The 12,886-nt window shown below is 42.1% G+C and overlaps 1 protein-coding gene across 3 annotated transcripts in view; it reads right to left on the bottom strand.

Annotated features, from left to right (window-relative positions):
- Nucleotides 1-12,886, bottom strand: part of LOC118391100 (AP-2 complex subunit beta) — a 67,043-nt gene that overhangs the window by 17,141 nt on the left and 37,016 nt on the right. For 2 of the 3 annotated variants that reach the window (XM_035782124.2, XM_035782123.2), the window contains exons 15-20: nt 12,243-12,284; nt 11,554-11,700; nt 10,640-10,785; nt 7,505-7,634; nt 950-1,034; nt 683-769 (exon numbers count right to left, since the gene is read on the bottom strand). In XM_035782124.2, coding sequence (XP_035638017.1) covers nt 683-769; nt 950-1,034; nt 7,505-7,634; nt 10,640-10,785; nt 11,554-11,700; nt 12,243-12,284 — 637 coding nt within the window. The remainder of the gene's footprint in view (nt 1-682; nt 770-949; nt 1,035-7,504; nt 7,635-10,639; nt 10,786-11,553; nt 11,701-12,242; nt 12,285-12,886) is intronic. The other variant, XM_035782125.2, reaches the window with a different exon arrangement.

Below are 12,886 nucleotides of genomic sequence, written 5' to 3'. Positions count from 1 at the left end.
CGATACACGTGTACTGTTTGCGCGTGAAGGCGAGGGCGTCCGTGGCGAGTTTGTAGAGCGCGCGGTCAGGACAATCCATCCATGATTTTGCGGAGTTTAACACAAGTAGATATTATTGAGCTTGAGTATTTCGTTGTGTAATAATATGTTTTGAATGTTGAAAGTGATTCCATTTTTCAATAAATGTTGATTTCTTTAACTTTGCACCTTCGATTGAAACTTATTAAAAACAGACGCAATCTTGATAAATCACAGTGCGTATGTTATTTTAATCTATTTACATTTCCTCCTCCCAGTATCTGCGAAATAGTATGTAAATGCCATATCTTGCATATTCCTTGAGACAAATTTATTAACTGATAAGGGCTATTTTTCACATTTGAAAGACAGTTAATAAATTGGGTTGTAGTGTTCTTACTGTGCTATGAGGTTTGCACACACTACATTTAATGCTTTAGTATATCTGGCCCAAACACTCCCTCCAAATGCTCCTGGCCCGGCCCCTCTGTCAAATTTTAGAACCCATTGTGGCCCGCGAGTCAAAAAGTTTGCCCACTTCTGCCTTAGAGTACATATCATGGTCAGAATTTTTTTTAAATTTTCTTTCTCACATGGTGCATAAAACTTAAGTTAGTGTTCAAAGGTACATATAGCTTTCATCCACAGAGGTAAAGAAGCATACCTGCGTTTAAGTGGCACTCCTTGATCTGGTACTGCAGCTCGTTCTCATTGGGGATGTCTTTCCAGGTTGCCAGGAACACCTGTCGCTCTGGGGCAGATGAAGATGGGGGTGAAACAAGAGTGACACCTGTACTGAGCGGGGAGTTACAAAAGGTCCTTGTGTTGGTATAAAATAAACTCCTCAAACTCTTTGGTGATAATGGCTCTACTGCTATGGTAATGAGCTGGATATTGAGTGTTTGAGAGTGTTGCTTCCAGACACACGTACCCATTTTACCGTCCTCCACAAAAAAAATGTTGAGTGGGATAAGCCCGCTGAAGTAGAAAACATCAATGTTGTTCTTCACAGCCACCTGTGGACAAAAGGCAACACAAAATTAATATGACATCAGTCAGTGCCTTAGTGCCATGCACTAGAGGTGGCTGATTTGGACATATAGAATTCCAATAAGCCCTCAAACACTTCTGAGCACTTAAGAGCATGAGAAAGATGAGGCAGACAACTGTAAATATAGAATTGCTCTAAATAAGAAAAAGTGCTCTTGAAATGTCCATGCAGTGTCTGTCATGGCTAGACAGAAGTGAGACTGGGAGACTAGAGAGGTGTCTATTTGTGAGTGTGGGTGGCGAAGGCTTAAAGCTGAGTGTGTGGTCTGTTGGACTCTGCACTAATGCAGTATACAGCCCTCATGGGCACTCTGAGCTCTCTCTGAACTTGATTCATATTTCTGGCTTCATGGAGTGACCCTCCGGCAGGCAGTCCTTACTCTGTTCACGAATAGACATTATCAGAAGACCAGACCCTGGCCGGCCTCACCTGTACTTGACAGGAACAGTGTGTGAAAGTTGCGCATTGCTAAGCACCGAGGACACACACACAAAGAGAGAGAGACATAAATCCAAAACACACAAACCTCCTCTAGTATGACGGAGTTGTCGATTCCGTGGAAAAACTTCCCCCATTAGCTCACAACGCAACTCTCATCGTGACACAACATGGAATTAGAGCTCCGACAGAAAATCAAATGAATCCACAAAAGGACAATCGTCTCCACCTACACATCTGAACCAAACTGATGTCCTGTCTGGGCTTCAAAAAATCCCCATGATAAAACACCCAAGCTCATTATTGTGGTCCTTCTGTAGCTCAGTTGGTAGAGCATGGCGCTTGTAACGCCAGGGTAGTGGGTTCGATTCCCGGGACCACCCATAACTAGAATGTATGCACACATGACTGTAAGTCGCTTTGGATAAAAGCGTCTGCTAAATGGCATATATTATTATTATATTACTCATTAGAGGCCTTTTGATTTGTTTAGTGTCACATGATCAGAGTCAGACATACTAATAAAGTATCTCAAAACACAAGACGCATCACAATGGGGAGTGTGGGAGAGGTGTCGGAATCACATGGTAAATATCCCTAGGCTGTGTTGTGATTAAGTACCAAAGCTGACAATAACTATTATCTTTGTTAGTACTTAGAAGTCTTCATTACAACTTAGGGACTCTGAGGTAATTATTAGAATGAACACTGAGGTGAATCAGGGTCAGTAGTGTCCCTTCCAGCAACTAGGAATAGAAGCTGCTGAATGGTGGGATTGGTAGATATTTATAGTCATTATTATCAATTACTCAATCTGCTGTTTTCTTGTAGAATGGCATAAGGACAAGTGTGATCGGCAAAATGTGTCACGACAGGCGCCAAACATTTTTTAAACTTAACTAGGCAAGTTAGTTAAGAACAAATTCTTATTTCCAATGACGGCCTCCCGGCCAAACCCTAACCCGGACGACGCTGTGCCAATTTTGCACCACCTTACGGGACTCCCAATCACGGCCGGTTGTGATACAGCCTGGAAGCGAACCAGGGTCTGTAGTGACGCATCTAGCACTGAGATGCTGCGCCACTCGGGAGCCCCATGAGCAAGTCTTCTGAAAAAAAGGACACAAGCGGTTGAATATTCACTATTGAATGTCATTCTGCATTTATGAGTAAGTAGATACTATATGAGCAGTGTTCATTACAGCAGTATGTGGATCCAACCCAGATGAAAAGCTGTGGTGTGGTGAGCCCAAACACTCTAAAGGTGGTCTGCTTACCACCGGGCCTTCAGAGAGACAGATATTTTCTCACACACACACACACACACACACACACACACACACACACACACACACACACACAACCCACACACAACCCACACACAACCCACACACAACCCACACACAACCCACACACAATACCCACACACAATACCCACACACAATACCCACACACAATACCCACACAATACCCACACACAATAACCACACACAATAACCACACACAATAACCACACACAATAACCACACACAATACCCACACACAATACCCATGCCGGGAAGGCAAGAACAGAAAAGGAGGAATCATTATAGGAGGAACAAATAAAGTAGCTGTCTCAGCTGGAGAGCCCTGTAAAGTAGTGTTATTTTGGCTGAATGGTTTCCAGTGCCATCTCTCTCAGCCACTGAACAGTGAAAATGAGATGACTGGAACTACTAAAGTGTGCTGATGGATGGGCTGCTTTCCAGGATAGCTGAGTAGCTGTTATATATTGCCCTTATATAGGCCTACGTGCTCTTATGGATATTATCAAAGAATTTACAGAGCTTTAAAAAAGGGCTATGTATTCAATTTCTGAGACTGGATTTACAGAAAGCTATTCCAGTGAATTGCCTTACCTCCATAAAAATGTGAGCTTATGAAATGAAAGTTTGTGCGGGGGCACTGAAAGCTGGAGTCCATTGTCCAGTTGGTGGCTGTCCTGTGGTGGTGGAGCACATTAGAGCCAACACTGTGGGCTCAAACTACTAACAGGCTTTACTGTCCTCAGCTTGACGGCCATGTGTGTGGGCTGAAGACTGAACCCTCCAGCTCATCTCTCGGACGCAAGACAGAAGCACCTAATTCTGTAGATTATAGTTTGATAAACAGCATTTAGAATCCTGCTTTCTCTGGGGACTTAATACCTAGTTTTACATATGCTTCAACGAGGCTGTAAAAAAGACAGGATCAAAAGCATATAAACAAATGCCATACATTGAGGATATCTTGAAGTTTGAAATGAACTTTTATTATAAAATACATATAGCTTGTTTTTTTGTTTTCCATTGTAATAGGTCTCGGGCTTGAAAGAGGAGTTTGCACACTGTACGTTGTTCCAGGAGGAAAAAAATCTACGGTACCACTCATTCAAGACTCTTTATTTGTACTATTTTCTACATTGTAGAATAATATTGAAGACATCAAAACTATAAATAAAAGAGACACATGTAGTAACCAAAAAAGTGTTAAACAAATCAAAATATATTTTAGATTTTAGATTCTTCAAAGTAGCCACCATATGCCTTGACAGCTTTGCACACTCTTGGCATTCTCTCAACCTGCTTTACCTGCAATGCTTTTCCAACAGTCTTGACGGAGTTCCCATATATGCTGAGCACTTGTTGGCTGCTTTTCCTTCACTCTGCGGTCCAACTCATCCCAAACCATCTCAATTGGGTTGACATCGGGTGATTGTGGAGGCCAGGTCATCTGATGCAGCACTCCATCATTCTCCTTCTTGGTCAAATAGCCCTTACACAGCCTGGAGGTGTGTTGGGTCATTGTCCTGTTGAAAAACAAATGATAGTCCCACTAAGCGCAAACCAGATGGTATGGCATATCACTGCAGAATGCTGTGGTAGCCATGCTGGTTAGGTGTACCTTGAATTCTAAATAAATCACAGACCGTGTCACCAAAAAAGCAGATCCACACCATCACACCTCTATTTTTCACAGTGGGAACCACACATGTGGAGATCATCTGTTCACCTACTCTGCTTCTCACAAAGACACGGTGGTTGGAACCAAACATCTCTAATTTGGACTCATCAGACCAAAGGACAGATTTCCACCGGACTAATGTCCATTGCTCGTGTTTCTTATTTTTATTGGTGTCCTTTAGTAGTGGTTTCTTCGCAGCAATTCGAACATGAAGACCTGATTCACGCAGTCTTCTCTGAACAGTTGATGTTGAGATGTGTCTGTTACTTGAACTCTGTGAAGCATTTATTTGGGCAGCAATTTCTGAGGCTGGTAACTAATGAACTTATCCTCTGCAGCAGAAGTAACTCTGGGTCTTCCTTTCCTCTCGCGGTCCTCAAGAGCCAGTTTCAGCATAATGATTTATGGTTTTTGCACTTGAAGAAACTTTCAGTTGAAATTTTCCGAATTGACTGACCTTCATGACTTAAAGTAATGATGGACTGTGTTTCCCTTTGCTTATTTGAGCTGTTCTTGCCATAATATGGAATTGGTATTTTACCAAATAGGGATATCTTCTGTATACAACCCCTACCTTGTCACAACACAACTGATTGGCTCAAACTCACAAAGGAAAGAAATTAACTTTTAACAAAACACACCTGTTAAATTACATGTATTCCAGGCAACTACCTCATGAAGCTGGTTGAGAATGCCAAGAGTATCCAAACCTGCCATCAAGACAAAGGGTGGCTACTTTGAAGAATCTCAAATATAAAATATATTTTGATTTGTTTAACCCTTTTTTGGTTACTGTATGATTCCATGTGTGTGATGTCATAGTTTTAAGGTCTTCACTACTATTCTACAATGTAGAAAATAGTAAAATAAAGAAAAACCCTTGAATGAGTAGGTGTGTCCAAACTTTTGACTGGTACGTATAGTTGGAGAGAAAAAATAAATAAATCAGGCACACTGGCGTTGCTGGAGTTTCTTCTTTAAACAAGCTTCAGGCAAAAAGTAGGGTGCTTAACCTGGCAGGCTTTGATTACAGAGTCAACAGGAACATTAAAATACAAGAGAAAGACCGAAGATGATGGGCCTCGTTTCCCAGAACCTTCGTAGCGTTAAGATCATCATTAGAACCTTTCTACGATCTATCTTTAGAAGCCAAGGTGTTTCCCAGAACCTTCGTTAGTAACGTGGTAGGAAAGATGCATCATTAAAAACACTCATAAGCCTAAACTCCATCGTTATAGGGAAATCGGGCCCGGAAGGCGCCGGAAGAAATGGCAGCAGTTTTACGGGCGCCCAACCAATTGTGCTATTATGTGGTGGTTTTTCGCTGTAATTGTAACTTATTTTGTACATAATGTTTCTGCAACCGTATCTTACAGCAGAAAAGAGCTTCTGGATATCAGGACAGCGATCACTCACCTCGGATTAGACAAAGATTCTTTCAACAACAAGCAAGACTCACATGATATTCTCCAAACGCCCGGCAGGGCCAACATCCCAGTTATTCGCAAGAGGAAGCGACGCAAGTACAGAGGAGGAAGAGCCGTCAGGACCCGCAGTTGGCGAGTAGAAAATCTGCCGTTATGGTCAATATTACTCGCCAACGTGCAATCATTGGACAATAAATTAGACGAGATACGATCACGAATATCCTAACAATGGGACATCAAAAACTGTAATATCCTATGTTTCACGGAATCGTGGCTGAATGACGACATGGATATTCAGCTAGCGGGATATACGCTGGACCGGCAGGATAGAATAGCACACTCCGGTAAGACAAGGGGCGGTGGTCTGTGCATATTTGTAAACAACAGCTGGTGCACAAAATCTATTGAAGTCTCTAGATTTTGCTTGCCTGAAGTAGAGTATATTGTGATAAATTGCAGGCCACACTACTTGTCTAGAGAGTTCTCAGCTATACTTTTCGTGGCTGTTTATTTACCACCACAAACAGATGCTGGCACTAAGACCGCACTCAGTCAGCTGTATAAGGAAATAAGAGTACAGGAATAAAATATTCCAAAACATGCATCCTGCATGCAACAAGGCACTAATATAATACTGCAAGAAAATGTGGCAAAGTAATTCACTTTTTGTCCTGAGTACAAAGTGTTATGTTTGGGCAAATCCAACACAACACATTATGGAGTACCACTCTCCATATTTTCAGGCATAGTGGTAGCTGCATCATGTTTTGGGTATGCTTGTAATCGTTAAGGGCTGTAATTGTTAAGGAGTTTTTCAGGATAAAAAAGAAAATGTATGGAATAGAGCTAAGCACAGGCAAAATACTAGAGGAAAATTTGGTTCAGTCTGCTTTCCACCAGACACTGGGAGATGAATTCACCTTTCAACGGGACAATAACCTAAAACACTGGAGTTACCAAGAAAACAGTGAATGTTCCTGAGTGGCAGTTAACTTTAATTTACTTTAAAATATTTGGAAATAATTGAAAATGGTTGTCTAGCAATTATCAACAAACAACTTGACAGAGCTTGAAGCATTTTGAAAAGAATAATAGGCAAATGTTGCACAATCCAGGTGTGGAAATCTCTTAGAGACTTACACAGAAAGACTCACAGCTGGTATCGCTGCCAAGGGCACTTCTACAAAGTATTGACTCGGGTGTAAATCCTTATATAAATACATTTGCTAAAAAATCTAGAAACATGTTTTCACTTTGTCATTATGGGGTATTGTGTGTAGATGGGTGAAAAAAAATGTTATCCATTTTGAATTCAGGCTGTAACACAACAAAATGTGGAATAAGTCAATGGGTATTAATACTTTCTGAAGGCACTGTAGGCCCATTATCTTTTCTATTTACTTTACATCTGGTTTACGTTGACACTGAAAGCGTTTTTCCAATCCCACATTAAAAAAAAAAAATGTACAGTTTAAAAAATGTTTTGGCGGCCCGTCCAAGGATTAAAAATGGCAGAAAAATCCCTGAGAGGTAGGCTTCTCTTGCCGAGCATGCTTTACATAACCAGAAAATACATGTAGGAGTTTACCTGTAGGTTGTTCAGTGGGTCCATCTTCATGACTGGCCCAATGGTGTTGAGAGGCAGGGAAACTTCAATACTCTGGCTGGGCATCAGTGGAGTGTGGATGGGCAGAGGGGTGGTGGGGATCACTCCGAAACTAGACAACATAAATTGCATAACAGGGTCTTAAGTGCTTCAGGTGACTGGAGCTAAATACACTACATGAGAAAAAGTATGGACACCTGCTCGTCGAACATCTCATTCCAAAATCATGGGCATTAATATGGAGCTGGTATATGGAGTTTGCTGCTATAACAGCCTCCACTCTTCTGGGAATGCTTTTCACAAGATGTTATAATATTGCTGCAAGGACTTGATTCCTTTCAGCCAAAATGGGCTTGAGGTCAGGGCACTGTGCAGGCCAGTCAAGTTCCTCCACACCGATCTTAACAAACCATTTCTGTATGGACCTCACTTTGTGCACAAGAGTATTGCCATGTTGAAACGGGAAAGGGCCTTCCCCAAACGGTTGCCACAAAGTTGGAAGCACAGAATGGTCTAGAATGTCATTGTATGCAGTAAAATTAAGATTTCCCTTCACTGGAACTAAGGGGGATAGCCCGAACCATGATAAACAGCCCCAGACCATTATTCCTCCTCCACCAAACTTTACAGTTGGCACTATGCATTGGGGCAGGTAGCGTTCTCTTGGCATCAGCAAAACCCAGATTCATCCGTGGGACTGCCAGATGGTGAAGCGTGATTCATCACTCCAGAGAACGCGTTTCCACTGCTCTAGAGTCCAAAGGCGGCGAGCTTTACACACAACTCCAGCCAACGCTTGGCATTGTGATACATGGCTGCTCGGCCATGGAAACCCATTTCATCTTGCTCCCGGCGAACAGTTCCTTGTGCTGATGTTGCTTCCAGAGGAAGTTTGAAACTCGGTAGTGAGTGTTGCAACAGAGGACAGACGATTTACAACGTGCTAAGTGCTTCAGCGGTCCCATTCTGTGAGCTCGTGTGGCCTACCAACTTTCAGTTTTCGATTTCACAAAAACAGCACTTGCACTTGACCGCAGAAATTTGACGAACTGACTTGTTGGAATGGTAGCATTCTATGACGGTGCCACGTTGAATGTTTGAGCTCTTCAGTAAGGCCATTCTACTGCCAATGTTTGTCTGGAGATTGGAGATTGCATGGCCCTGTGAACAATGGGTGTGGCTGAAATAGCTGAATCGACTACTTACTTTTGTATATACAGTGTATAGGTCTGCTCTTCACAATTCCTTGTATTCCAGAGTAGTGGTTGTGTTTAGTTATCATACAGTATGCTCCCATACTGTACCAACATAAGGAGCCGAGTGCACATAATATACAATTGAAGTGGGAAGTTCACATACACCTTAGCCAAATACATTTAAACTCAGGTCACCACTTAATTTTAAGAATGTGAAATGTCAGAATAATAGTAGAGAGAATGATTTATTTGAGCTTTTATTTCTTTCATCACATTCCCAGTGGGTCAGAAGTTTACATACACTCAATTAGTATTTGGTAGCATTGCTTTTAAATTGTTTTAACTTGGGTCAAACGTTTTGGGTAGCCTTCCACAAGCTTCCCACAATAAGTTGGGTGAATTCTGGCCCATTCCTCCTGACAAAGCTGGTGTAACTGAGTCAGGTTTGTAGGACTCCTTGCTCGCACACACCTTTTCAGTTCTGCCCACAAATTTTCTATAGGACGGCGGTCAGGGCTTTGTGATGGCCACTCCAATACCTTGACTTTGTTGTCCTTAAGCCATTTTTCCACAACGTTGGAAGTATGCTTGGGGTCATTGTCCATTTGGAAGACCCATTTGCGACCAAGCTGTAACTTCCTGACAGATGTCTTGAGATGTTGCTTCAATATATCCACATAATTTTCCTTCCTCAAAGAGCAATCTATTTTGTGAAGTGCACCAGTCCCTTCTGCAGCAAAGCACCCCCACAACATGATGCTGCCACTCCCGTGCTTAATGGTTGGGATGAAGTTCCTTGCTGAGCGGCCTTTGAGGTTATGTTGATATAGGACTCGTTTTACTGTGGATATAGATACTTTTGTACCTGTTTCCTCTAGCATCTTCACAAGGTCCTTGGCTGTTGTTCTGGGATTGATTTGCACTTTTCGCACAAAAGTACGTTCATCTCTAGGAGACAGAAAGCGTCTCATTCCTGAACGGTAAACGGCTGCGTGGTCCCATGGTGTTTATACTTGCGTAGTATTGTTTGTACAGATGAACGTGGTACCTTCAGGCGTTTGAAAATTGCTCCCAAGGATGAACAAGACTTGTGGAGGTCTACAACAACATTTTCTGAGGTCTTGGCTGATTTCTTTTGATTTTCCCATGATGTCAAGCAAAGTTTGAAGGTAGGCACAGGTACACCTCCAATTGACTCAAATGATGTCAATTAACCTATCAGAAGCTTCTAAAGCCATGACATCATTTCTGGAATGTTCCTAGCTGTTTAAAGGCACAGTCAACTTAGTGTATGTAAACTTCTGACCCACTTGAATTGTGATAGAGTGAATTATAAGTGAAATATTCTGTTTGTGAACAATTGTTGGAAAAATGACTTGTGTCATGCACAAAGTAGATGTCCTAACCGACTTGCCAAAACTATATTTTGTTAACAAGACATTTGTGGAGTGGTTGAAAAACAAGTTTTAATGACTCCAACCTAAGTGTATGTAAACTTCAGGCTTCAACTGTACATACCTTTCCATGTATGCCCTGGGACTAAGACTCACATTTACAGTCATTGTACTATTTTTGTGAAGTACATGACAATAAATAGCCATATCCCTTTCACTAAGTGGATAGTTTCTGAGAACTAACCTATTATCTATGAACAATGTGTTTAGTGAATGGCCATGATTATAGTGAATGGAGTCGTGATGAGCAACTAAATACAAGGTTCGTGTGAACAAAAGGCAGAGAGAAGTTTTTTACAGTGAGGCCACAGAGGACCTTGAATGCTGGTATAGATGAGATATTGTCTTGAGTCTTTATCCGAAGACCCTGAGACACCGTGTCAACCTCTTAGATCGCACTGTGACTAAGGGCACAATAGCAAGAGATGGCATATAGGATTTTTGATACCAGTCGCACCCTCTCTCACCTGTTCTTGTTGAACTGGATAGCAAAGTCGGTCATGTGCTGCAGGGCCTTGTTGGTGAAGGTCATGTCCATGTACATTTGGCCCTGTCGGCGGGAGAATGTGCCTGAGATCTCTAGCCCTTTAGCTTTCACTGCAGGCAGCCATATCTGGGGGAAGAGATAGACAATAAATAAAGAAATATGAACATGCAAACTGCTTCACCAATACCAGAGAAAGCACACAAGGTCATTTGAAAATGGCAACCTGAGTCATACAGGATTTGCACAACAAGTGCTGAACTACATGTCTGTGCTGTGTAGCCCACTCATTGTATTGAGTCAGACACAAAGGGAGATGGAGAATGGAACCTGTAAATTAAGATGGATACCTAGGACAGGATGCTATGTCCTGCTGCTACACGTACCAATCAACAGCGCACATAACACAGCGAGGACTCTGTTAGCCTCTTCTGCATGACTCAACTGTATGATATATCTAAATTAACCATTTTGAACAGGAATCTAGGGTGGAGCCTGTTGATGCCAACATGAACTTAACACACCACTCCTTCCACCCCTGCCAAACAATGTCATAACTATATTTATACACTGTCCTACATGAAGAGCGACTGAGGCAGGGCTCAAGGTTCTGATTCAGAGGGGTTTGGGTTAAATACGGAAGACACATTTCAGTTGAAGGCATTCAGTTGTACAACTGACTAGGTATCCCCCTTTCCCCTTTCTGTATGCATTTCTCTGCTTGCTAGGTCCTAATGAGTTAGCATTAGCATTCTGATGAGCTTTATTCTCTGCCCTTGCTGGTGTGCTAACTCAGCAATGAAAATCGTTATCCCAACATAGTGCTAACATTAACATTAAGCTCTGGATAGCATTAGCATTGAACATCAACATAAGCATCGAGCTGTGGGTACTCACAGACTTTGGGTTGACATAGCCTCCTGTGGTGATGGCCATGCCTGTGGAGAGCTCAAACAGGTCGTTGAGGCCACTGCTGAGCACTGCAGGAGTGGGCGATGGGGCGAATGTGTTGGGAACTGACGAGGGGATAAAGTTCTGTCCCACCTGAGTCACACACAAAAAAAGACATACAGGACATCAGCACAACTATGAATCCAGAATGTACCTCCTCGACGGTTCTCTAGCAACCTTCGATGAAGAGACAGGTTCCAAACTCATTTTTGTTGTCAAGTGCTCAGAGTGGGTTTCAAATAACAATGGTGGCATCTTCTAATGATTTATTTTTAAAGACAATGTCATGATCGACAAATGTGATTTTGTACATTCACTAAAGCTGAAATCCTGACACGAGAAATACATTCTCCAATGCTCTGATTTGCAGAGGTCGAAACTAGTTTGTATATCTTCAGTCAGAATTTCGGCCTATGATTTCGCAATTTGAGCAATCGTCCACTGGAATACGTGATCTTTTTTCCCCATCAGTGGCAAGCAAGGTCAAAAGGTGAGGCGTGAGTGTGCGGGGAAAAAAATAGCTTGTTCAGCTTTGAACTGTGTGGCAGTTAAGTTTTGACCCCAGCTAGAACCTCTAAGAGCATGCAACATGCAGATGGGGGCAGGCAAATGGAGAAACAGAAGGGCTCACTTACTGCTGGACTTCCCCCAACACCTCCTCCCAGGTCTCCCCCCAACTACAGGTGAGAGAAGAGAGGACCCATATCCAGCACCCGCATCCAAACAACAGATAGACAGAGAAAGAGAGTTAGAGAGATAGAGGTACTTAGCAATAGCAACCCAGCCCCAACCCACCCAAAAGCAATACAACCCATATACTGCCTAGATAATGGCAATGGTTATTATGTAGATAGTCAATTTGACACAGTGAAATGGTTACCAGGAAGAAGCGTCAGTCAGTCAGGAGACCAGAAGACCTTGCAAAAACATGAACATTAAGATGGAAGAATAGCTCATTGCGAAATTCATTCAATACACCTATTTGAGAATTCACAAAAAATTATACTATAATAGCTTTATATGTATTGGGCTCCTTTCACCTCTCCAGTTGAATTTTTACAGGGGTGTAAGGGGAAGATAAAGTAATTAAAGAAATCAAGTCTAGGTCTACACAAAATATTCAAAGACGCATCCTCATTAGAATCTCTAAAAGCATTTCGTCTTTGAGATGCAAAATATCCATCTTAGAGGCGGGATGAAAAAATGTAATTACGTATGTAACGAAAACCATTGTGATATTCAGGACAAAACTTCCTTTGAGACCTGGCACTCTTAATTA

This window comes from Oncorhynchus keta, chromosome 12 (assembly GCF_023373465.1).
Source record: "Oncorhynchus keta strain PuntledgeMale-10-30-2019 chromosome 12, Oket_V2, whole genome shotgun sequence".
Taxonomy (NCBI): Eukaryota; Metazoa; Chordata; class Actinopteri; order Salmoniformes; family Salmonidae; genus Oncorhynchus; species Oncorhynchus keta.
The sequence above is the reverse complement of the archived record's forward strand: the minus strand, read 5'-3'. Positions and strand labels throughout refer to the sequence as shown.